General features: G+C 35.8%; 1 protein-coding gene and 1 non-coding gene across 3 annotated transcripts; both read right to left on the reverse strand.

Moving 5' to 3' along the window:
• Window positions 1-13336: 13336 nt before the first annotated feature.
• TRNAM-CAU (transfer RNA methionine (anticodon CAU)) lies at window positions 13337-13423 on the reverse strand. The gene is given in 2 exon segments: window positions 13337-13372; window positions 13386-13423. It is a non-coding gene; the product is annotated as a tRNA-Met (tRNA).
• A 1215-nt stretch (window positions 13424-14638) lies between these two features.
• LOC129288181 (protein ARV 2-like) lies at window positions 14639-18344 on the reverse strand. 2 transcript variants are annotated; one of them, XM_054924614.1, is made up of 9 exons: window positions 18049-18344; window positions 17919-17976; window positions 17733-17822; window positions 17038-17083; window positions 16846-16928; window positions 16643-16737; window positions 16069-16135; window positions 15872-15947; window positions 14639-15197 (listed from the first exon to the last, which is right to left on the reverse strand). In XM_054924614.1, exons 2-9 carry the CDS (start codon window positions 17970-17972, stop codon window positions 15091-15093), a joined length of 618 nt encoding a protein of 205 aa, XP_054780589.1. In that variant the 5' UTR covers window positions 17973-17976; window positions 18049-18344; the 3' UTR covers window positions 14639-15090. The 2 variants fall into 2 exon arrangements, with proteins under 2 accessions (XP_054780589.1, XP_054780588.1); XM_054924613.1 differs by having other exon boundaries at window positions 17919-17966; window positions 18049-18334.
• Between the last annotated feature and the right edge of the window lie 7937 nt (window positions 18345-26281).

The following is a 26281-nucleotide window of genomic DNA, read 5'->3' on the forward strand; positions in this document are numbered from 1 at the left end:
AACGACGAGTGAACACCTCTCACTGTGTTTTCAAGAAGCGAGCCTTCTCTCTAAGTTGTTCTTGGAGTCTGCCCCTTTTTCTTGTAAGTCTGCTTCATGTATTGAATAAAATCTCTGTTTCAATTCATCTCTGTTTTTGTTACATGCTGTGTTAACATCAACTTCGAACACCCGCCCCTGGTATCAGAGCCTGTTTGATTGTTAGCATGGCATCCATGGAGTAGAACTCCTTTTAGGTCTTTATGGGATTAACGCCTTACTCCTATATGGTTCTAAGTTTTGATATTCTGATTATAGTTTGTGTTCTTGTGATACTGTTCAACTGGATTTTAAAACTGTGTAGAACTTGTACTGGAAAACATATCTGAAAACTGATTTGTTATATTCATATTATAACGTGGAACTGGATTAGCCTGAAAACGTGCTTTTTGGGAAAAGACGTAAGCTCTGGAGAAGTAGTCCAGGAGGGACGAAGAAAAAGAGTGATAAGGTGACCCTGTTCATAGCATGATTAGTAAGGTCCCAAAGTACTGTTATTATTTGAATATATTATCTGATTAGTAAGATATCCTAGTACGTATGAGTTCTAGATGGGAAAAATCTATTGAGGAATGGTATGCAAAATCACATACTGTTGGTTTAGAATATCTTGATTTAGCGTCTGCGGAGAAGGTTACCCATAAAGATCTAGCTCATAATATCGGTGTCATTTTCGATCGATTGTCTCTTCATAGTCGTGTTCAGATCAAAATCAAAGGAAATTAAGGAAGCCTTGATTTCTCTTGATTCTCGTATATCTGCTCTGGAAAAACAACTTTCTGTTCTTAAGCAAACAATGACAGCACATCCGCCTTTAACCAAGCAAGACGTCCAGAAGCTCATCGACGACGTTACTGCCAGGTCAAGAATTGCGGAACAGCAGGCACTGGAGTTAACTAGCCGGTTAGATCAAAAGATTGATCGGTTGGACGAACTCACGTCAAAGCTTTCAACTTGGGCTTTCTCATGAATAGTTACCTGGAGAGAGCTTTAAAGGAAAGTGAAAAGACTGAAGCCCCCGCTGTCGGATTGTCCAAGGTTGCAGGTCTTGGTAGCACTCAAAGCTTCTCAGTGCTCATCAGGCAAAACAATACTCTCATTCAGCTACTGCTTCAACAAGGCAAGGAGTTGGACGAGATAAAGGCTGAATTGAAGACTCTCAAAAATCGAGTCTTTGGTCAGTTGGAAGCCTCAACTTCAACTGGTACTCCTATTCCTGATCAAATCATAGACGAACTGTCCAAGAAATTGGAAGGTTTCTCTATTGGAGGAGGTGCCAAACAAAGAACTAAAATCGCTGGGAAGGTGATCAGGCTATCTTCTCAACTATGGAGATAGACTTGACAATTGGCAGGCAATTGGTGTACGCAATCCCTGATACAATGATGTCCATTAGAGATTTCTGCAGGAACGTAATAATCTCTATTCAAACACGGGGATACAGCAATTGGCGAAATGGAGAGGCCAATTTGCTAATTACTCGAGGAATGGTCGGACGACTGTCAAACACTTCTAATGTTGGGTTTGAATATTCAATAGCAGGAGTCACTGACTATCTCACGAGTCATGGAGTTCGTGCACTGCCAGTACAAGGACGAGAAGCTGCCCGTCAAGGAAATTGGATCATGAGACCACCACAAATAAGGGATCCTATACCCTTACAGCCTCAGTCTGTATCCACAAGGAATCTCATGGGAGGAGCCGTCGTACTCGCCTTTGGAGATTACAAAGCTGCTGAAGACCCTGGTGAACCATCATATAACCAAGAAGATGAAGAAATCCAGGCTGATTCTGACGAAGAAGCCATTAGGCAGGAAGTCGTAGCCGCCATCTGGATGGAATTACCAGAAGGAATTGACCCTGATGAAGAAATTTATGGGAATGCCGTCAATTCCAATAACTTGGAAAATTGGGAAGAACCAGAAGGAGTATGGGATACTCTGGGAGAACCCTCAGGCCGCTATGATTATATGGTGCAGTACACCGCACCACCATCAGCTTACATCCCAATCGAAACTGTACTTGTCACTGGTTGGGGTGATGATTTGAAGACGACCATTATGATGGCCAGGAACCTGATGAACCGCCATCTGAACCACCACATGAACAGGACACTGAAGATTCTGATCTTGACCCATTTGATATGGTCATGATTATGAATGCGCAGCAGTTACAGCAGCTTAATCCATTCGCTGCTAAGGAAGGTGATGGGGTAAATGGTGAATCTCTTCTTCACAAAATGAGGAAGAGGAAGTATATATGCAGTGGGCAAAACAAAAGGAAAAACAAGTCGAGATCGTTGCTGCAGCTATAGAAGATTATCCGGCTCTTGCTCGATTACAAAAGCATGTTATTGCCTCTGGAACAACCTCTTCTACAGCAATCTCTCACTACCACCCACCTGAAGATACTGCTATGACACCACCAGGTTATCCACCTAAAGTGAAAAGAGTATCGCTGATTTTGATGAAGGTACCCTTCAAACAAAGAAAGGGTTACGGACATGGCTTGGCCTCTTGAATTATGCAAGACCATATATGAAAGGGATTGGTACCAAGCTTAGCCCCCTTTATGCCAAAGTTAGCCCTACTGGAGAAATGCGTTTCAATAGGCAAGACTTTCAACTGGTAAAGGAGATTAAACAAGAATTCAAAATCTCCCAGACCTTGAAGTCCCTCCTAAGGATTGTTATATAATCTTAGAAACTGATGGTTGTATGACAGGATGGGGAGGAATTTGCAAATGGAAGCCCTCTGAATTTGATCCAAAAAGTTCAGAGAAAATCTGCGCCTATGCCAGTGGAAAGTTCAAACCAATTAAGTCCACCATTGATGCTGAGATCAAACTTTTTGATTAAACTCCTTAGAATTTGTGCTGGAAAACATATTTGAAAATTGATTTATGATATTCAAATTTTAAAGTGGAACTGGATAAACCTGAAAACTTGTTCTGGGCAAGAGACGTAAACTCTGAGGAAGTAGTCCAGGAGGGACGAAGAAAAGAGTGAAAAGGTGAGCCTGTTAAAAACATGATTAGTAAGGTCCCAAAGTACTGTTATTATTTGAATATCTTGTCTGATTAGTAAAATATCCCAGTACGCATGAGTTCTAGGTGGGAAAAATCAATAGAGGATTGGTATGCAAAATCTCATACTGTTGGTCTAGAATATCTTGATTTAGCATCTGCAGAGAAGGTATCCCATAAAGATCTAGCTCATAATATTGGTGTCATCTTCGATCGTTTGTCTATTCATAGCCGTGTAATCATCAAAAATCAAAAGGAAATTCAGGAAGCTCTGGTTTCTTTTGATTCCCGTATTTCTGTACTTGAAAAACAAATTGCTGCTTTAAAGAAAACAGTTGTTGCACATCCACCATTAACAAAGCCAGAAGTCCAGAAGCTAGTGGAAGAAGTAACAGCACACTCGAAGGTTGCGGAGCAGCAGGCCCTGGAACTGACCAGTCGATTAGATCAAAAGATTGATCGGTTAGACGAACTGGTGTCTAAAATCTCCACTTGGGCATTCTCATGAACAGTTACTTTGGAGAAAGCCTTGAAAGAAAGTGAGAAAACAGACGCCCCCGCTGTTAGATTATCTAAAACTGCAGGTCTTGGAAGCACACAGAGCTTTTCAGTGTTGATCAGGCAAAATAAACACCTTAATCCAGCTACTGTTGCAGCAAGGAAAGGAGCTTGATGAGATAAAGGCTGAGCTGAAACTTCTCAAAAACAAAGTTTTTTGCACAACCTGAAGCCTCGACATCAGCTACTCCTATCCCTGACCAAATTATAGACGAGCTTTCAAAGAAATTAGAAGGCTTTCTATAGGAGGCAAGAAGAAAATCGGAGGAGGAGACAGAGGAACCCTCAAAGTCTTCAAGACCCGTACGTGATTCTTAAAGAAGAGCAAGAAAAGCTCAAACGACGTGGTGAGCTATGAGCAGTTCAACTGAAGGACCCCCTGTTACTACTCAAACTGTAGTAAGAACCCCTGGAAGTGAAATGGTTGGTAGACTGTCAAATACTCGAATGTTGGGTTTGAATACTCAATATCTGGAGTAACAGATTACTTAACCAGTCATGGAGTTCGTGCCTTACCAGTTCAAGGAAGAGAAGCTGCCAGACAAGGAAACTGATTATGAGGCCTCCTCAGATAAGGGACATAATACCCTTACAGCCTCATTCTGTACCTACAAGGAATCTCATGGGAGGAGCTGTCGTCCTCGCCTTTGGAGATTATCGTGCAGCACCAGATCCAGGAGAGCCGACATACAACCAAGAAGATGAAGAAGTCCAGGTTGACTCTGATGAAGAAGCCATAAGGACGGAAGTAGTTGCAGCCCTATGGATGGATATCCCTGAAGACATAGACCCTGATGAAGTCTATGGAAATGCTGCCAATACTAATGATCAGCTTGAAAACTGGACAACTGATGGAGCATAGGATACACTTGGAGAACCATCAGGCCGATATGACTATATGGTGCAGTACAGCGCACCACCCTCTGCCTTCATCCCAATGGAAACAGTATTAGTTACTGGTTGGGGTGATGATTTTGAAGAAACTAAAGAGAAGAAGAAGCACAACCGCCGACGCCATGTAAACACCTATTGAGCCATCTAATGATGATGATGATTCTGATCTTGATCCATTTGATATGGTTATGATAATAAATCAGCAGCAGTTACAGCAGCTCAACCCGTTCGCTACTGAGGAAGGTGTGGGGAATGTGTCCCTGTTCCTTTAGCTGTTCAATAATCCTTCCAAATTTTCTTTTAAAATCTGGGTCTGGTTAAAAATTTTAAGAATAAATTTATATCTTCACCTGGCTTTCATTTGTCTCATAATATACATAATAACTACAAGATCCAAAGAGCCAAAATACTTACTACCTACATTGCTTAATTCTTTCCTTTTTTGTTTGTATAATTACATTTGGCTTTTAGCTTTCTAACAAGATAATACCATCATTTTGAAATCTTCTAATACATGCTCAATTCTAAAGCATCTATTGCCAACTTTTGATTATATTTATGTATAGGATTAAAGTATAAAGATATTTTTAAAGTTTTCAACCAAGCGTATCTTATATTTTAAAATATTTTCTGACTCAATTTAATATTGATGTTTTTCATTTTGGTATAATGTTACCTTGTTGTTAACCTTTGACTGTTTTGACCGTTAATTTTGACAATTTTATGCCTTGTTGGACTGCCACCTAATGTCCACGTATGTATAAAAAAAAAGCAACTCTTCATTCCCCATCGTTTCATTAGTTCATCGTGTTCTTGTTGTCTCCTTCCTCTCCTTTGCCCTTCCAATCCATCGCTTTGAACCCTTCCCCCTTCCTTATCTTCTTCTCTCTTCCTTGCCTTCTTCGTGCAGAGTTATGGAGGAAATTGAAAAAATGTTTTATTGGATAATACTTTTATGCTTGACCCAATAGGTTTTACATCAACGCGCACTGATACAAAAGGGGGCAGAAGCTATTTATAACCCAGGATAAGCCAAGAATGAAACTACCTAGATAAGTCAAGAATGAAACTAACTAACTACTAGATTAACTAATCCATATCACAACTAATATCAATAGAAAAACAATATTTTTTCTTATTTCTCTACACTCCCCCTCAAGTTAGAACAAAAAATATTTATGGTTCCTAACTTGTCTAACATTCTCTCATGACCCGATCTACTTAAAGCTTTAGTAAAAATATCTGCCTGCTGATCTGAAGAAGGCACATAGCGTAAACTGATCATTCTTTCCTGAAGCTTCTCACGAACAAAATGGCAATCAATTTTAATATGCTTCGTCCGTTCATGAAATACTGGATTCAAAGCAATCTGAATTGCTGCTTTGCTGTCACAATGCACCAAAACAGGGAGAGGACTCTCAACCTTCAGGTCCTTCAGCAAACCAACTAGCCATGTAATTCTGAAACAGTACTTCCTAAGGCCCTATATTCAGCTTCTGTTGGGGAACGTGAAATTGTTGTTTGTTTCTTTGACTTCCATACAACTGGTGCTCCTCCTATTTTAATGATATACCCCGTAACAGATCTTTGGGTGTCTGCACAAGCCCCCCAATCTGAATCTGAATATCCTTCAAGCATCGTCCCTCCATTTGAAGGAAAGAATATGCCTCTACCAGGATCTTTCTTTAGGTATTTAATCACATTTATTGCTACCCTCATATGCGACTTTTTGGGACTACTCATGTATTGACTTAATACCTGCACAGTAAAACTTAAATCTGGACGGGTCATTGTTAAATACAACATTTTACCAATTAATCTTCTATATCTGGTTGCATCAGGCAAAAAAGGGTCTTTCTCCCCCTTTTTAGGTTCACTGTACAACTTTAAACCTTGAGCCATAGGAACATTTCTTAGTTTGGCAGCACTCAACCCAGTACTGAAAATTAGATCTAATGCATATTTTCTTTGATTTAAGACGATTCCTTTCTCAGATTTAGCTATTTCTAGTCCTAAGAAATATTTCAGAAGACCTAAATCTTTCATCTTGAAATTACTATGAAGATAATCTTTTGTTTCCTGGATAAAAGAATCTGAATTTCCAGTAATAAGTAAATCATCCACATAGGCCAGAATTAAAACTAAATTGTTACCTTTTGCTTAGAAAACAAGGAGTAGTCATGTTTGCTTTGTATAAAACCTCCTGCAACTAAAGACTCAGACAGCTTTAAATTCCACTGCCTTGAAGCTTGTTTTAGCCCATATAAAGACTTGGTAAGTTTACAAACCTTTTTCTCTCCATTTTTAGCAAAACCTTATGGTATTTTCATAAAGACTTCTTCAGTTAAGTCCCCTTGTAAAAATGCATTATCTATATTCATTTGACACATGTTCCATTTATTTTTAACAGCCAAAGATAAAACAGTCCTTATAGTGGTCATCTTAACTACAGGAGAAAAAGTATTAAAGAAATCAACTCCCTCGATTTGATTATATCCTTTTGCAACTAACCTAGCCTTTAATATTCAAGGTGCCATCAGCATTATATTTCTTTTTAAAAACCCATCGACACCCTATGGCTTTCTTACCAACAGGGAGATCAACTATTTCCCAAGTCTTGTTCCTCTCTAAGGCATTTATTTCATTTTTCATTGCCTCTATCCACCTACTAACCGTGGCTGCCTCTTCAAAAGTGTTTGGTTTTATGATCTCATCCGTGCATATTAAAAAATCTTTATAAGAGGATGATATATTGGTGTAACAAACACTGTGTTGAATAGGATATAGAATTTTCCTCTTGTTTTTAGCCTCAACACTATTCAAATGAGCTAATTCTGTGCAATCATAATCTCTAAGCCAAGTTGGTTGTTTTCTATTCCTAATAGGTCGTGATGTTTCAGTATGAGATTTCAACCTTGAATCATTAGGAATCATAGACTCATTAAAACTATCAGTTTGTAGCCCAGAATCATGTGAATTAGATTGGGTTTGCATATCATTATTACTAACAAAACCAGGGAAGGAAGTATCTAAAACAATATAAGGAGTTTTAGGAACATAATCAATAGCTTGATATTTATCAAATGGAGTATCAAAGAAAGAGGGATCCAATGTTTTAGTTAAAGAGTTTCCTTTTGATTTGAATTCGTTAGGGCCTCATCTTTGTAAGGGAATTTATTCTCAAGAAAAATAACTTCTCTACTGACCAATATCTTATCTTCCATAATATTATAAAGGAGGTACCCTTTTGATTATTAGGATATCCTAAAAAGATGCAAGGTTCAGACCTAGGGTGAAATTTGTCCATTTCATTTAACCTTTTCGCATAAGCTAAGCATCCAAAAATCCTTAAATGTCTTAAATTAGGTTGTTTATAATATAGTAATTCGTATGGAGTTTTATAGTTGATCACTCTAGAAGGTGTCCTATTGATGAAATAAACAGCGGTTCTAATACTTTCTCCCCAAAATTTAATAGGAATGTTAGCTTGAAACATGAGACTCCTAGCAACTTCTAGAATATGCCTATTTTCCTCTCAACCACCCCATTTTGTTGAGGTGTATAAGGACAAGAAGTCTCATGAGCAACTCCATTATTCATAAAATAAGTTAACACCTCATTATTAATAAATTCTGTTCCATTATCTGTTCTTACTCTTTTGATATGGGCAGAAAATTGAGTCTGTACATACATAAAGAAAATCCTAATGTAAGAAAAAACTTCAGATTTATTGGTTAACAGATATACCCATGTTGCTCGTGACATGTCATTCACAATAGTCAAGAAATATCTATATCCCTGATGTGTGGGTTCTCTATATGGACCCCACACATCCATATGAATGAGATCAAAACAGTGAGTAGCAGATTTATTATTATCAGGAAAGGGCAACTGAGGTTGTTTTGCTTGTAGACAGACATCACACTTGTCACTATCAATAGAAGACAATTCACCTTTTAAAGAACTAAGATGCTTAAGAGTATGAAACGAAGCATAGCCTAACCTAAGATGCCAAAGTTCATTACTAGAGGCAGAGGAATTACAAATAGAAACATCAGTCTCCTCTACAATGTAAAGTCCAGAATCTATTTTACCAATCGTCTTGGTGTTTCCATTGTAAAGGTCCTGCAAAACACATACATCAGGAAAGAAGGCAACAACACAAGTGTGTTCTGAGGTGAGGCGTGAGACAGAAACCAGATCATAATGAATTCCAGGTGCATAAAGTACGTTTTCTAGAGTTATGTCATTAAATAACGTGATGGATCCTACATGTGTGACTGTCAGTTTTTCTCCATTCGGAATACGTATCTTAATAGGGGTCCCAGCATACTCAGTGAATTTGTCAAAGAAACTTAATGAACTGACTACATGTGTAGTGGCTCCTGAATCTAATAGCCAATGTGGTTTATGCATATTTAAAAGATGTGTGGCTGAATGTGTGAGAGACAAGATATTGCAAACCGAACCTGACGACTCTTTCGAGTCATTTGTGGTTATAGCACCAACAGAAGGAGCAGGCTTAATGTCTTTGCATAACATCTTGAGAATGCTTTCATAGTCTTGTTGGGAAAGAAGTTGACTTTCTTGTGGCTGAATTGAAGTTGGATTAACAGGGGCATTTGTGTGGTTGATTTGTCGATCTTGGGTGCCTCTTCCGCGGCCAAAACTTGGTGGGAATCCCACTAATTGGTAGCAATTGTCCCTTTTGTGGCCTTGACGGTGACAGTACGTGCATTCCTCAGATGAGGTTGTTCGCCCTCGTCCTCTACTGTATCTACCACGTCCTCTAGCAGTCATGGCAGAACCTTCATTGCTTAGGTTATGGGGTGGTTGAGTCAAGTTGCGTTGCATTTCTTCTTGACAAACCAATGAGTAAGCTTGATTTACTGTTGGGAGAGGGCTCATTAGCAAGATTTGACTCCGAACATGTTGATAGGATGAATTAAGCCCCATAAGGAACTGAAACAACCTCTGTTGTTGTACGGTTCTTGCATAGTCAAGAGAGGAATCGCACTTACAACTAGGCAAAGGTACAACCGCAGAGTATTCCTCCCATAATTCCTTTAATCGTGTAAAATAGTTCGACACTGTCATTGATTCCTGAGTGAGTTAATTGATTAGACGATGCAGACTATAAATTTTGGATCCATCGGTGACGCTAAAGCATTCTTTAAGATCTTCCTATACGAGATTTGCGCTCTCTGAGAAGGTAATGCTGGCTGAAATCTCCTTTGAGACAGAGTTAATCGACCATGAGAGTACTACAGCGTTGCAACGATCCCATTGTCCACGAAGACTCAAATCTTGGGCTTCTCGTCTGCAGGACCCATCAACAATACCTATCTTGTTTCTTGCCCGAAGAGCCATCTTGATGGCACGGCTCCATATGGCGTAATTTGTAGCTCCAATTAGAGGCTGAGTCACAAGCGAAGTCACCTGTGTCTCAGAGGGATGGAGATACAAGGGTGGCTAAGGTCAAGAGTGGTGTGGACGCTGCTGCTAGACATGCCTTTTGGATTTTCTTGATTTGGCGACTCCATTGTTGGCTGAAAAATTGAAGGCAGACGGTGAATCTAATGCGTTCGCATGTGCGAGGAAGGAAAAGATGCTGTGTCGTGAGGGGAATAAAGAATCACGAAAAAGGAAGATGACTAGAGTTCAGTCGAAGAAGACAAATGAAAGTTGGGTTGGGCAGACTAGAAAACAGGTCGGATCATGAGCTAAGGCTCTTGTACCATGAAAAAAATGTTTTATTGGATAATACTCTTATGCTTGACCCAATGGGTTTTACATCAATGCGCACTGATACAAAAAAGGGGCAGAAGTTATTTATAACCCAGGATAAGCCAAGAATGAAATTACCTAGATAAGTCAAGAATGAAACTAACTAACTACCAGATTAACTAATCCATATCACAACTAATATCAATAGAAAAACAATATTTTTTCTTATTTCTCTACAGAAACAGGTGCACAAGAGCGGATCTGGATCTAGATTGAAGAACAAAAGGATCTAGCTCCATCATTGCGTGGATGACGAGAACAAGAGTTTCGCCTTCTTCTTCAGCGTTGACGATGAGAACGACAGTGCTTCCTTATTCTTCGGTGCCGACAATGAGAGACCATGATCGGACTCCTCCTGGGCTTAGGTTTTGAGTCGAAGAAGAAAGAGTCATGGCAACGATGAGACTTGCGACGGCCTAGAGCGAAACCTAATCTCTACTTCCACCTTCCAATATTTAGTCGTGAATGTGTTTGTTCGTCTCTCCTGAGTGTCGTCTCTCTCAATCTACACATCCCTATCTCGCATTCCTTCTTAATTCAGTCTCACATTTCGTCTTTCCCTAATCTACGAGACTCCCCTGTTTCTCATTGCAGATGTGGTTCAAAAGATAGGGCTCATCAAGTCACTGATTCTATTGGTTTTTAATTGAATGTTTATTCGAACTTGAGTTCCATACTTGCCCCATCTTCACAGTTTCGGTGTTTAAGTTCTGTTTTGTCTATAATAAATGCTTGATTGAGCGTGGTAGGTGCTAGGAGATGCATTCAGCTCATTCTTCAGAATGAGTATATAGTAAGTGTGAATTTCACTCAATGAGGCAACAAGATAGGATTGAAACAAGAAGGAAAAATGATTTCTTTCTTTAAATTTGATTATAACCCAGAGATATGTGTAAGTGCCATAGAATCTGGGTTTGGGGTTCACAAAGAGGATCTGGGTTTGGAAGAAAGGAGTGAGGTGGCAAAGGAGGGTACACGTGAGGCCAATGTGGCATGCTATCAAAGCAGTTAATGGTCAATTTTTTTTAACTTAATGGTCAATTTGGCCAAACTTTAACGATAGGGAAAGACTGTACTAAAATGAAAAACATTACGGTGAAATTGTGCCAAAAAATTTTGAGGATAGGTTGCTGCCTTTACCCTTTATATATACAACGCTATTGAGATACATTTTCGGAGCTTAACTTACCTTACTTCAAAATTTATTCATAATTACCATTAATCTAATTTGAGCAAGTGTAATCAGTGGTATTTTGGAGGGAGCTTAGCTTACTTTAAAGGATATGGATCGCTAACAAATTGCAAAAACAGCCACACATATCAAGTTTGATGGCTTGTAAAATGCTTTCGTTGATAATTTTTTCAAGATCTAAATAAAATTATTTTCGCCCAAAATATTTTCAATTCAATCAAACGAACAATTAAATTTTGGCAAAAAAATAAAAAATCTTGGTTAACTATAATGGCGGAGAAATTCTTTTCCATCATTTTTACGTTATTAATATCATTTTAATATAATTTTTTTTAAATCTTCTTTCCTTAACTGTTTTCCCACAACTTTGATTTGCGGGTTTTTTTGTGGCCCAAAAACTATGATGGGCTGATTTGAGTCGTGGGCTTTTTGTTTAACAAGGTGATGGGCTTGTGGTCCCAACATTGTTGGTCCTATAGTTTTAAAAAAGGAATATCGAAACTCTAATTTATGGGTGCCGTTTGGTGAACTCACCATATATTTAGGAGAACACTTCCACTTTCAGCCGCTTCTTTATCCTTTTCCTTTCCATGATCCTATTCTGCCCTACTTTGCTAGATATTTTTGTAGTGTAGATGTTGCTCGACAACGTCAACAAGCCTAGCAGATTCAATTATGGAATCAACGATGACTTTTTATCACATCTTTCTATGGCGTTTGAAATTTTGGACGATGATGTGTTTTCTTCCAACCTCGTGATTTCAGCACCCTTTGCGATCACGTTTACCGGCCTTGAGAAATACGACGTCGAGTGTTCTTGGTCCCAATGACATTTTTGGTGTCCTGATACTCGATATCGCTGGAATTTTGACCTTCGGGACATAACAATGTCATTGGCACCTGAATAGATTTGCAGTTTCCTTTTCTGGCAGCTCGGTAGGCCTTCTTCCTTGACGAGAGTAGAATAAAACTGAGATACTGATGTGCTTGAGATATCACTCATTAATTGAATGAGAAAGCTCACTGTAACTTTCTTATGGACTAAAAATGGTACAGTTTATCTGCCTTTATTTTTGCAATGCCATGTGATGTCCTGTGTGATTGAAATACTATGATATGACTAATTTTGTTTTGTTGACTCTTCCAGGGACGTGAACATTTTGAGTTTTTACAGAAGGAAAAAAATTGATCATTTAATTTTCATAATTTTAACTCAATTACAATTTAGTCTATGTAATTATTCAATCCTCATATGTTTCATTCGGTTAAAGCTCAAAACTCTTAAAACTCATTCTCCATAATTTTATCCATTTAAAATACACTGAATCATAAGTTTGAGCTTTTCTTGCTAAATTATGGGCATCACAAATAACCTCTAAGTATGTAGCGAACATTTTATAATTTTCTTGAGAGTTGAGAGCAGTGTTGAAACAAATAAGCAGCCTATCAGCATTTTTGCTGGGCTGACGTTTACTAGAGAAGTTGTGAAGCTGTTCACAGTTTGCTGCATATGTCAAGTACTCAAGTCAATCGTTTTTTGGGATTAAAACCTAATCAAAATGGATTCTTTTTATCCGCTAAATTTTGATTATGTCATTTTTTTTCTTTCATTGTGTACGTATTTCATTTTCAATAAAACAATTGAGCGTAAGTATCAAGCCTTGGGCACGTGTCTGTCTGTTGACACAAATTTAAAATTTCAATATGCTGATGATTTCACAAATAAATAAATAAAGTTGCATCAACTCCACAAAAATGCGTTTAGCAAGGAATTTTTCACGTTTTGCTCGACGGCACGACACCCGGAAAAATGAAAACTGGCCTCAAGCTAAAATGGATTGATGGGGTGAGAGAGGCTCGAACTCTCGACCTCAGGATCACTCAACACAGCTATGAGACCTACGCGCTAACCAACTGCGCCACCACCCCATACGTGGTGAGTGACTCGTACTCCAAAATTATTTTACCTCACTTGGGTATTACACACCCACCAACACAACCAAGCCATAGCTTGTCTTCAAATTATAAAAAAAAAAAAAAAAAATTACAGATCAACCCCCTCATAAAGCTTTCACATCAACAATGAGATTTGATGACAATGTATTGTGGATTATAGCTAAATTTTACCAGCCGGACTAATTTTTATTGGTTATAGTTAATCAATTATATGCATTTTTTTATTACAATCAAACATGAATTAAGAGTAAAATTTTATAGTACAAATTAGTTGTTTAAAATTTAAGGAAAAAAGTTAAAAGCAAGAAAAGACTACAATTATCGTGCAACATTGAAAGTTCAGGCATCAAAATAGGTGAAGAAACAAAGTAGGGATACAACATCCATGGAGAATGTTATTCTTCATATACCAAAAGGATCCTTTAATGATAAACTTTTGTTAGATGAAATTCACTGCTAAGGGCTTGGGAGGAATGCCATGATTAGAGATGTATCAGACCATCCACGTGTACCATAAGGTTGTCTTGAATTGTAGCAACCCAAATAGAATTGCCGGCTATCATTCATAGCTTCTTGGGAGAAAAACAAGTAAAGACTTTCTAAAAATATTAATATCAATTTAAAAATTTTAATATTGTAACATGGAAAAATGAGTACTGAATTTAAAAATGTTACTGTTAAAAATTTTTAACATTAATGTTCTTAAAGGGGTCCTTACTTGTCATTCTCCCTAGCTTTTTTCCATTAGACACTTCGAAGGATGACAAAGTCATACTGAGTGATTAGCCAACAGGTCAATATTCTCCTGTCTTTCAATCCGTTCATCCAAAATTTGAGGAGTTGAAGTGATGTTGGTGAAGAACATCACTTAGAATTAGAGGAAGTGACTGATGGATTAGTTTCCATATAAATTTGCATACATAACACACATATTAGCACAGGGGGGCAGGCATTTAATTTAAAATGTCCTTAAGATTAACATGCAAATCGCCCCAAAACCACCATTATGTTGGAAGTATAACCGCTCACCACCATTTCCATGTAACTTAAGTGAATAAATGGTATGCAGAATATCTACTCAATTACTTAGCATTGTAACACAAACACGTTACGCATCATTTCATCAAGAGTGAATGAAAATAAGGCACCAGTATTGATCTCTCAATTTAGTCTATAAACAGTACAAAATTATCCATCTTCAATCAATAATCAATAAATAATAAATATATAAAACATTGTGCAAGTCATCACTTTTCACTCTGCTTTAGAACAGTGACCAGCTCATCTACTAGATTCCGTACATTGCAGGAGGAAAAAAAAACCTAGTTACAAAAACTTTGACAAGCCAGGTCTTTCATTTGTAGGCTCAACGTATTACATCATTTAGAAACTTCATTCACAAATTAATAAAAACCAACAGGGAAAAAAAAAAAAACAGCTTCAATATTGGACTCTAAATCTATGCAAGCTGAGCCTACAGCAGAATGTCCCTGATGTGTCCACGTATGAGTATCATTTACAGGAATATAAAGCTGTCAAGGAGCTGAATTATACTGCCAATACATTTGCACGACAATACAAAGAACAACATCATGCTGGCTTTCAAAGGCAATAAGGAGGGCCGTTGAGCCTGCATTTTATTAATGCCAGAACAATCTGAGCTGAGCTAAGTGAGTGACAAATACTTTTACAGCATGGGCACTGATGCAGACCCCAATGCATCGATTGATAGTTGACTCTGTCATCACTGGTTGCCAACAGATATGTTCATCAGAATATTTAACAGCATGGTCTCATAATTACACTATTTATAATTTACAAAAAAAAAAAAAAATTAGATGCAGCTAGGGAGATGTTGCTTTAACCATTGAGGAAAACACTGAGATCGAAGTAAGAAATATAAAATTGTTTATAATTTATATACGTCAGGGTATAATAATGCTACATAACGTGCTCACCAGCCATTGACCACTATAAGTTGACTGGCTTCATGATAGATAAAACACCTTGAGGACAATGGGCATAATCTACTTACCACTTAATCATCCATCAGCTTATCCAGTTCAGCACTGTAACTATCTTATGCCGAACTTGATCTCCAACAAGTCTTCTCATTGTAAAAGGTTCCCTTTGGAAATAAGTTTTTTTTTTGGGGGGGGGGGTTTCGGAATGAAGAAATACCACATGCACTAAACTGTCAACGCCAAATTATTAAGTGATGGTTTAACCCATAAGCTCCAAGATGGAAAAAATATTCACCCTAATTTTCCTCATGATATAAAAGTGGCAGACTGCTTGCTCCTTTTTTGTGCATAATTCTATGAAATTACTTCTAAAGGGACGGTCTTATATTTTGGGAGTGCATTTTAAATAAGTTAACATTGCATATTTCTAAAAGGAAGGGGAAGCATAGTGACTAACCTTTCAGTGCTACTACATTAGATGATAAGACAAATAAATCATTAATGAGGATCACAGAAGATGGAAATTCCCAGACCTACAGAAACACGCAAGAGAGTAAAAGGGATATGATGAACAAGGAACATTAGACAAGAAAAGGAAGTGCACAACAACTAAAATGAAAGAACCAATAAAGGTTTCTTATAAGTGGAGATTACCATCATTGAAATAAGAAAAACCTTGAAGTAACCTGAGACCAAGATTGCAAGCAACAAGTCTTTACACCTGCATACATGAGTACAAACTTGACGATGTTCTGTTGACACACATTCATGCTTTTAAAAATATCAAGTTGTCTATAAAATCATATTTTCTATTAAACCTTATATCACTCTATCCTCTTATTATAATTTTGTAAAACAAATACTTGACGAACTAACTGATATATTATGGGAAAAATTATTGATCCGTTTCTGTAAGATGTGTTCACATATATGCATCAGAATAATATTCATTTATTTGCCAACCCCGTGTAGCTAATTTTTTCAGCTTAACCATAACTAAAGCCATTTTTTTGTCCAAAAGTAATTATCCTTCTTAAAATTAAATTGCAGAAAATGCGTCCACTGTAACTGGACATTTATGAACACATAAGCTCCACAATGGATAACTTTTTTTTTTTTTTTTAACAACCAACCACAATGGATAACCTTGTCACAGAATTTTTCATCATGATAACAACATGGCAGACTAATTGTTACTTTTCACTGATAAATGGAAGAATGCATATACCTTGAGAATCTGATTGATTCACCGATAAATATCCTCATTGCAAAAATGAAAGTCAAAAGAAACATTAAGTTCCCAAAGAAGACATCTATCAGCATCTGCTAACAAATCCGTGAAATAATAATCTCTCATCAGAACTAGCATAAAATTCCAAACCAAGCAATTTCTGAACTCTGAAGTAAAAGTTAATCTGATCATATATAAACCTTCCAACATATTGACACTAGTGAAGAGACACTCGTTGATGAAACAAATTCATCCTTGCTCCTTTCTAAAACCAAACTCTTATCTAGAATAACTCTTTGTAAGGTTACCTTCTACAATGTCTGAAATTAACATTTCAATCCTAACATCCTTAGGAATGAAATAAGAATAATTCCTACACAAAACAAGGATACAAGCATCCAAAAGAAGAAAACTGGCTGCCAATTTCCAGAATAACACCTGCACAGGAACCAAAAAATATAAGACACTTGCTAAAGTGAAAATGGTGCTTGATAAACCAATATGAGAAAAACAAGACATTGGGAAAGTCATCGACAGTAGATTCTAGATGCCATCTTTCTAAATTAAGCACTACACATGCCTTACATCAATATAGATTTTACAACCAATAAATAATCTAGAAATACCAATTTAAAAATGCATTCCCAATTAAATTTGGGGGGGATGTTATCCCAGAAAAAAATCTTCATGCATTTCCACAGCACAGTAATACATGCATCGGTTGCATTTATATCAGTTCATTTGATTAGAAGTCCAAATTATTGGATGAAATAGTTTAATTACAATCTGAAGGACCTGTAAAAGTAAAGCAATTCAACTCCTACTGAGGAAAATACTTCAAGGTCATTATTTTCAAATAGATTCACAAGAAAATATATTTAGCTTACAATAATAATCATCAAAATGAATTTCACGTAACAACAGAAGTCATTGCATGTTACTGATTACCAACCAATGGTTAACAGCAAATCGCCAAAAACAGCAAAATTGCCATTTGTCAGAATCATATATGCACAAGCAATTTGTGTGTTCGTTAAAAGTATGCAGCATCAAACACATGCAGGGTGATGAATAAGCTCATGCACACCTTAAATCTATAGGCTTCTTGATTGAGGACGTTGAAGAGAAGATGTCTATAGGCCTTGCACTTGTGAAGCATTAAATCTATTAGCAGAATCTACAAAAGAAAAGAGAGAAGCAAGAGAGTTCGGAATGAAAATAAAAACATTCTGAATTAAAGAAGAACAAGGAAATTTCCAAAACTGTCAGGTACCATCATTTCACACTCTATGTACTCGTCTGCCACGGCTTTGCAATTCTCCTGCATAGTTCTGAACTCAATTCATGAATTGAGGAATTCGAAAGTGATAGCAGGACAGAAAGAAACAATAAAGACAGCTTACGCATTTCATCAGCCGAATGTTGCCCGGAGAATACTGCACGTACAGTGTTTTGATCCCAAATCCACACTGCACGCATCTGTACTCCATTAGAGCATAACTCTGCTCGCTGACTTGGTGGCTCGTAGACTCATCTTAGAGAGACGATTTCTCCATTTTCGTCCCTGCTAGCGCCATTCCTCTTTCCAAGGGGACTGAGTGACTGACCGAGAAAGAAACACTGACGGGACATGAATCGGTTATTGGGCTAAAAGAAAAGCCTCTATGTGTTGATTTTCTGATTCAGCCTCGCTAGGCCCAAGAAAAAAGAAGAAGCAAAACTTGACATGTAGATTATCGCGTCAAAAAATTCATTAAAAAAAAAAGAAAAAAACACTAAAGGCACGAGACTCACCAAGCCAATACTGCAAGCATGGGACCCATCGGCCGATAAAATAAATATTTCATGCGCGCCCGTCAAATTTGATCACTGTTTATAAGTCACCGACTTATAAAAAAAATTATATAATGATAATTGATTAATTTTTGATGTAGTCTTATGATTAACCTAATGTCAATGCCAGAGAATGAATTTCAAAAATAAAATATCGCAATCAATGTTAAAAAAGAAGAAGAAAAGAGTAAACTGATTCTAAATTGATTTTTTATTTTATTTTTTGTCTGGAGAATATGCTTTAGTAAGTTTCAAGAGCGCACAGTACTTACATTGTTTTGGTCAAAAACAGACAAATGCATTTTCAAACATTACTAATTAGTAAAAAGTAGCATACAATAATATAATTAAATTTTTTTTGACCAGAGAATATTATTTGCATGCCTTAACTTATTTTAGGAGGTGGGTATAAATACATGTGGTTCCAAGACTGGGTACATTTATAGAGAAGTTGAAACCAAAGCACATGGAAAAATAGTTATTATGTGATGATATGAAAGCAGAGATAGTGGTTGTGACTCATCTGCCATTCACGGCCAAGAACATTGTGATGCATAATATTGAACACCTAACTCTTACATATCTAATCCATCAAATGACCCTACAGCTTCAAAATAACATGGTAGCTATTTCACATATGCTTCGTACATAACTCCACATTCTCTTTTCTTTCAAATTTAAAGCCCTCTATCAAACAAAAAAGGACAAATCGAAACCGTATCTCTCCCCTAGCCACTTATTCTATCAACTTTCTTTTCCTAACTATGCATCAGATTTTTCACTCAAAAAGACTCGTCTAATTTACATGCTGGTACGTGTTTGAGAAGGCTATGATAACAATATTGTAGGGTTTTGGGTTCGGAGCACATGCACGGGATGTTGAAAATGCCTGCGTGTTGTTGACTATAAACCCAAAAGAGAATCAAAATGCAAAATGTTTACGACTCTATTATATAGATGAGAACAGACTCGTGTGTTTTGTGGTAATGATTAAGTGAGTGGTTGATGATTAAGGCTTGTTTTGTTTTTCTTGCATCCATCTCTCGTACGTGCTGATGGTCCTTCTCCCCTCTGTTGTTTTGAGAGTGCATGGTCCATATTGGTATTAAATGCGAACGAACACACTCATTCTGATCTGATCCCTTATATTGAGTTTATCCATCATTATCATCATTTTGTAAATAGCAAAACCACTGAAAAAGGGTTCAGTCACTTTTGGGGATCATTTCTGTTGCGTCCTGGGGACTCCTCCATTCCCCATCCCCCCCTTCCCCCCCCCCCCCAACCCCAACCCCAACCCCAACCTTCCCGCTCTTGCTTTTCTTTCTGACTGTGTTTCTCAGTATCTTAGTGGTAAACAAACAAAACCATAAAACAACAAAACATCAGTAAAGTTTTCTCTTCTGTCAGAAATTAGGGTTTAATTTTTTTTTCTTAAGTTAAATCCCTATATAGGCCCCGCTAGCTATATATATATATAGGTATAGGTAGGGTACTCTTTTATCACGCACGTAGTTATTTCATTTGATCATAAAGTTTCAAACATATGCCCATTGGCTACCTGCATAATTAATTATCTGTTCTGAGATTCTATTGTCCTTAGCCAGCTAGCTAAATCCCCGAACCCTTTTAGATACGTCAAAAACCTAGCTATGTATTAATATCTCTCTCACGGAGACACAGGCGCGCACATTTGGGTTCAAATGTATGCCCATCAGCTCTTTCAATTCGAGGCTTTGAACTTGTCATGCATTCTGCAGCTCAAGCAACAGCAGAAAACCTGTCTGTAACTCGTGAAAGTTTAAACCCAAAGTTCATATCCGCAAAACTTAAGTCGTTCATGTTAAATTACATACGCATGATTTCTTCTTCCCATCCCATACCAAAAAGGCTAGCTAGCTCGTAATTAGAAACAAGGATGGGGCTAAACTCGGTTGCTTTCAGGAGCAGAGATGAAATGGTTATTAAAGAGAAAAGGCGAGAGATTAAAGTGAAGAGATGGAAGAGAGATGATGAGAGAAATAGAAAGGAAAGGGAAGGGAAGGAAAAGAGGAAGGAGAGTGAAATGAGGGAAGGTGGTCCAGAGATGGAAGGTAGTACAAATACAATGATTTGGATAGATCACTGGGAGGACAGTGCATGCGTCCAGATCAGAAGCCAAAACAATTTGCAGAAAATGAATAAATGGGGAAGGCCACGCCGGCCATAGCAAGACTTTATGGTACACTCTGCTTTATGATCGTCGTCCATTATGCAACCTCCTCTCCTTCCTCCTCTTAATTAGCCCTAATAACCTCCTACCTAATAGGGTGGGCCAACCTCTCTCTCTCTCTCTCTCTCTCTCTCTCTGCATTTCTGCTTCTTCTTTTAGCTCTTTCTACTGTATGATTTTTTAATATGTGATTATTATCCATGACTACTGTCACCACCATATACATACATATATATTTGTATATGTTGATACTTTCCATTCCACAAGTTTTAAATTGCACTATAAAATAGCATATATACTTTCATCACTTCATTAATCAGTATCTATGTATATCATATGTTCTAAATGTTCTAATAACTTTGATTTCAATAAGAATACTGTAGCACTTAGTTTTTTGAAAACTCCTGTTGATTTCTGATCTTTTAATTTGTCCGTATTACAATTATATATTGAGCTAAATATGTACTTGTGTTGTGCATCTATATATATATATATATATGTCTCTCTCTGTATATATATATATATACACTGATTAGTGAAGTGACGAATTTATAAATTATCAGAAGAAGGTTGTTGGTGAAGTTTAGTAGATCATCAGAATTTAATTACGATTATTTTTTAATTAATCAAGTGGATATCAGCTAGAAGCAAACCTCGTGCATTTGTACCCAAAAAAAAAAAAAAAAAACCTCTTGCATGGCCGGCTGGCAATTATTATCTATAATTTTCTCTGCAACACGCTATGCATGAGCAGTAAATTCGCGTTGCAATTACATATCCGTGGAAGACCAGAGAGTTTGGGGGGTGGGTGGGTGGGGAATCGTATTTTACAAATTTCAATGCGGTCACAGTGGTTGTAATTAAGTATTATTTATATACATATCATTCAAAATAAATTATAGTGATAACTAGCTTTACGTGACTTCAAAATAATTCTCTCTGCTATGAGATTAATTTGCTAATCAGGAAAACATGTATTTTGTTTGGTTCAAAACTTGTACATGTACTGTTGATAAAATCTTTAATCTATAATATAAAGATTCAAGCAAATTAAAGTGCAATATTAATTTATGAGCTACGAATAACGTTGTTTCATTTTCCCACACTTCATATACTTCACGGCATCTACACTAGTTGACTAAAAAAAAAATTAACAGTTTTTTTTTCATAAGATGTACGATGATTAAATAACAAATCATATATAACCAAGCAAAATCTTACAATACACTTGTAAACATCAAATCGTAGGATCAACTTTAGAATTCTTTAAGCTTAATTGTGGATCAATTTTGAGTCACAAGGTAAATGAATATATTTATATTCGTATAGTAAATAAAAATTGAGTATTACTATATGTACATATACATATATATATATATATATATATAATAGGTATTCTAACAAAAGTAGAATTATATTAAAAATAAAAAGAAAGCAAAAAAGGGCTGCCAGTAAATATACCTATTTTATTACTACGTAACAGATAATAGATAGAAGTGTCGTGTGATATATATATATATATATATATCCGTTCCAGCTCTGACACTAATTTTTCTTAAAGAGATTATATAAACAATATCATTTGTAATCAGGGGAATGAGCAAGTCAATTTCTATGACTTATTTCACACACCTAAAAATTCCCATAATTAACCATAAAATTGCATTGAACAAGTAAAATCGAATATTAGACATACTGAATGATACGATAAGTTTAAATCATTGAAAGCAAAATATAATTTAAGCCTAATTAAGCCATCAAAATCGTTTTATAACTGGATCACATGGTTTTCCATAATTGATGTATCATCACTCTTTTTATAAAGATACAGGTTAGAAAAAGTCAATATATATGCAACTACTTGAATGGAGGCTAACTCAAATAATAAAAACGTGGTCAGTGTAGAAATTCAGCATGTAATTAAACTCTCTGATAATATAATGTACTAAAAATATAATATGTGTTTCGCAAAGAAAATGTATTCAATAACCGGAAGAACGAATAAAAATCTTGAAACTAAAAATCAAGACATTATTCTTCGAGATGCCAAATAAAATGTATTGTTGCTGCTCAATATGTTGACAAAAGATGAAATAAAAATTTCTTCCACTTCTTTATTTTCTTTTTACAAAATCCTATTTTACAGAAGATAAAAAGATTATTATAACTTGCACCGAAAATATGAAACGAAAAAAAAATTTCACACGGCTCTTGAGAGGTTAGAGATATAAACTGAATTCAGATAACTAATTAAGTTTAGAAGTCAAATAGTTTATTTGGTTATAGACGAGAGACATAAAAAATGTTGAATAGCTTGCTTTTTTTGCCCCTTAAAATTAAGTGTGCGTGCCGATGAACAGAATTCTTTTCAAATTTTCACCGTACTTTTAATATCCGAACGATTAAGTCAAAGTAGTTTTCTAGCTGAGTTAAATCACTCTCTAATATTTTTTTTTTACAATTTATTAAATTTTCATATCTATGATAATACGAATTGTCGTAGTCATAGTATTCTCCGCCAAAAATGGTCCCATGCAATGCATGGAAACCTTTTTTAAAGGAACACGTAACTTGATTTTATATATATATATATATATATATTTATATTTGTCATGAATGTATTTAAAACATATTACATAATATTAAATAAAAGTAATAAATGGTTTTGATTTTATATATTGTATACTAATTAGCTAGTTATCATATATATAGATCTTTAAAAAAAGGAAAGAGAACATACACAAGCAACAATTTGACATCAACAATCTAAATACTAGGACTACAACGTTATATATGTTTCTTCGCTACTTATATGAATTGGGCATTTGGGCAATGTTTCACGTAGCCATAGGAAAAGAAAGTCCTTTATTTTGTATTGCATTAGTAATTAGTAATATTTGCACTATATAAATTATCACCAGTCATTGGTTTGTAATCTAGGAATAATATTTTTCTTCGTAAAATCAAAACCAGTTCATCATGTACTCCAACAGCCACACAAAGCATTGATTTATTTTATTGTTTTTTCAATTAATTGAAAGGCAGACACTATTGATCTGATGTTATAAGCGGGATCATCATGAACTCATGACCTCCCATTGAAGGACTTATATGCCACTAAATTATAAGGCCATTAGCTTTATTGTTTTTCAATTTGAGTTTGACGCATGAAATTTCAACACATGCAATTCAGAGGCAAGTAGATTTTGAAAATAATTATAGCTAGCTTAACTTTTTAAGGTTGGAAAATTAAATTTTAGAACCTAGTACAAAGCCACGATTTTTAGAAAAAAATAATTAATGTGTTTAAGTGGGATTAAATTAAATTATGTAAACTGTCTTCCTACTTATGAGATTATAATTCTTTAAATATTATGAAAATTTATATTTATACCTAAATAAATACGTAAATTAATTCTACTCATTTGAATTTTATGAGAGCCTCAAAAAAAATTATCAAATACTATAAAAATCATTCATCCAAAAATATTCTATAAAAAAATCTCAATAACGACCAATATCCAAATTAATACCACTAAGCTAAATTGGAGTTGGTTGCTAAGTACTAATCTTAATCATAAGTTAATTTGTTAATTCTAATAACTTTCGTCCCTGAGGAACTCAGAAAATATGGTAAGAATTGAACTTTTATTAAACTGCGACATATGTCATTGACATTGATCTTATTTATTGGAACTTTTAGCATATCTCATTTTACTTTAAAAGCAGCCTGCAAATTATTAAAATTTTTGAATGCCATAAATTATTTTTTAATATTGCTTAAGATTCGACTTCCATTGAAAGTGAGAGACATGCATGCGTAAACCAACTAACAAAAATTTATTTGCAAAGCTGAAGTTCTCACCTGTTTTGCATCAGTGAGATCCTTTGAACGCTGTTTTCTGCAGCATATCAAGTGATTTGTGTATATATATCATCAATACTTTGACCTGTATAGAATCATCCATATCATCAAATTAAATAATCACAGTCTTGTTTGAAGAATGAATTTTAAAATATGGAATATGATTCGTTGTGAAGCGCTAAACTGATTGGCGGATTAACCGTTTTTGATGAGCTAGATTTATTATATTATTGATGGTATTAAAATCACTTCACAGAAACTATTATAAGATATCATAGCTAATTACATAGATTTTCAGGCCAAAAATAACCCACATGGAAAAATTCCTACATTAAAATTAAAAGATCATAGTATTTCAGCTATTTCAGCTAATTATTACTACCATCACCATGGCTTAGGCCAAACAATTAATTGATCATTTTCAATTAACAATTGGCAAGAGTACACACACTCACACACACGTTCACCCTACTGATGAGTGGAGCTTTTCTTTCTGCTCTTCTGCGTATATAGAACGCATAAAACTAGCAAATCTGATATAACATTCTGAACTATATGAACTACAATTCACACAACAATCAAACATATATAATACAAAGAATATAATGAAATACATGAGACGTGTATGTGTGTGTGTGCAGTCATTCTTTTAAATGTAATTATAGAAAGAGCCATGTGTGAGATTAGATTATACATGTTTTGTCGACTGAAACATGATCGATTATCAATCCACCTTGAATCACATTTTTACCTTATGGCTTAAAGCATCTTTTATCTTTCCGTCTTTGACCATATAACTTCTATTCTCATTGACTTTTTCCCTTATCTATGTTCAAAGGGATTGCTATACACCTCCTTAAGCGAAGAAAATAAGTTTTCCTTCAGAGAAAATATGCAATAATTAATAAAAGAAATTTCTTTATTTTACGTCATCGTTGATTGATTGATTTCAGATCTTGTTAGGTTAAAAAGCATTTTATTGTCCCTTTCATCCCATATTTTCCAGCAGCACTTTCACAGGTCAGAATGCATGTATCTTTCCAAAACGTTTCCTGAGCGATGAGCTTTTGGAAAATTGACGATGCAAAATCCAAGAATCTGAGACGCTATTTTAACAAAAAGTAATCACATTTAACTGTGTTGTGGGAAAGAGATTAAAGGTCCAAAGCAATGCATCTGTCTTGTCTCATTTACCGTAATACTTTCGGCCTTCAACATTGCTTTTGCTTCCCTTATTTACTATCATTTCCTTTCTATTAACAGTCAACCTCTATCACATGTAAATCTAGTTTTCAGACCATAATAGGGACACTAGTTTAGCTTAATCATAATTTCAAGTATCTGTTTCCTTAAATTAACATTGAGAACATTATAAACAGGTCAAGGAATGCAAAAGTCCCCGTGTGTGTGTGTGTTTATCTGTTTACAATTTGACAATCCATACAAGAACACAAGACTTCCTAGTACAATGGCTAGTTCACCAGACTTCCGTACAGATAACAGTACATCTTAAATAAATTATCAAAGTGATAGATTTTGGGGGCAAAAAAAGTATTCACTTTCTTATTCATATCTCCATCATTTAATGTCCAATTATATCGCCTGACATTACTCGTCAAATAATTTCAACTTTCAACAGTAAGAACACTGTGACGAAGACTAATTATGCATGTCATGAACAAATAATTAAGAAAAGTAAAGTGTGCCGTTCTATGGTTATAATAAC

Source organism: Prosopis cineraria, unplaced genomic scaffold (assembly GCF_029017545.1).
Source record: "Prosopis cineraria cultivar Desert tree isolate PC_DT_omini unplaced genomic scaffold, ASM2901754v1 PC12, whole genome shotgun sequence".
In the NCBI taxonomy this organism is placed as follows: Eukaryota; Viridiplantae; Streptophyta; class Magnoliopsida; order Fabales; family Fabaceae; genus Prosopis; species Prosopis cineraria.

Coding starts and splice junctions, on each gene's coding strand:
- LOC129288181 (XM_054924613.1), bottom strand. CDS start 18,135: ATGGAGTACAGATGCGTGCAGTGTGGATTTGGGATCAAAACACTGTAC. Junction 16,738..16,845: donor TAGTGTCAATATGTTGGAAG/GTTTATATATGA, acceptor ATTTGTTAGCAG/ATGCTGATAGATGTCTTCTT. Junction 16,136..16,642: donor GAATCAATCAGATTCTCAAG/GTATATGCATTC, acceptor TCATGTATGCAG/GTGTAAAGACTTGTTGCTTG.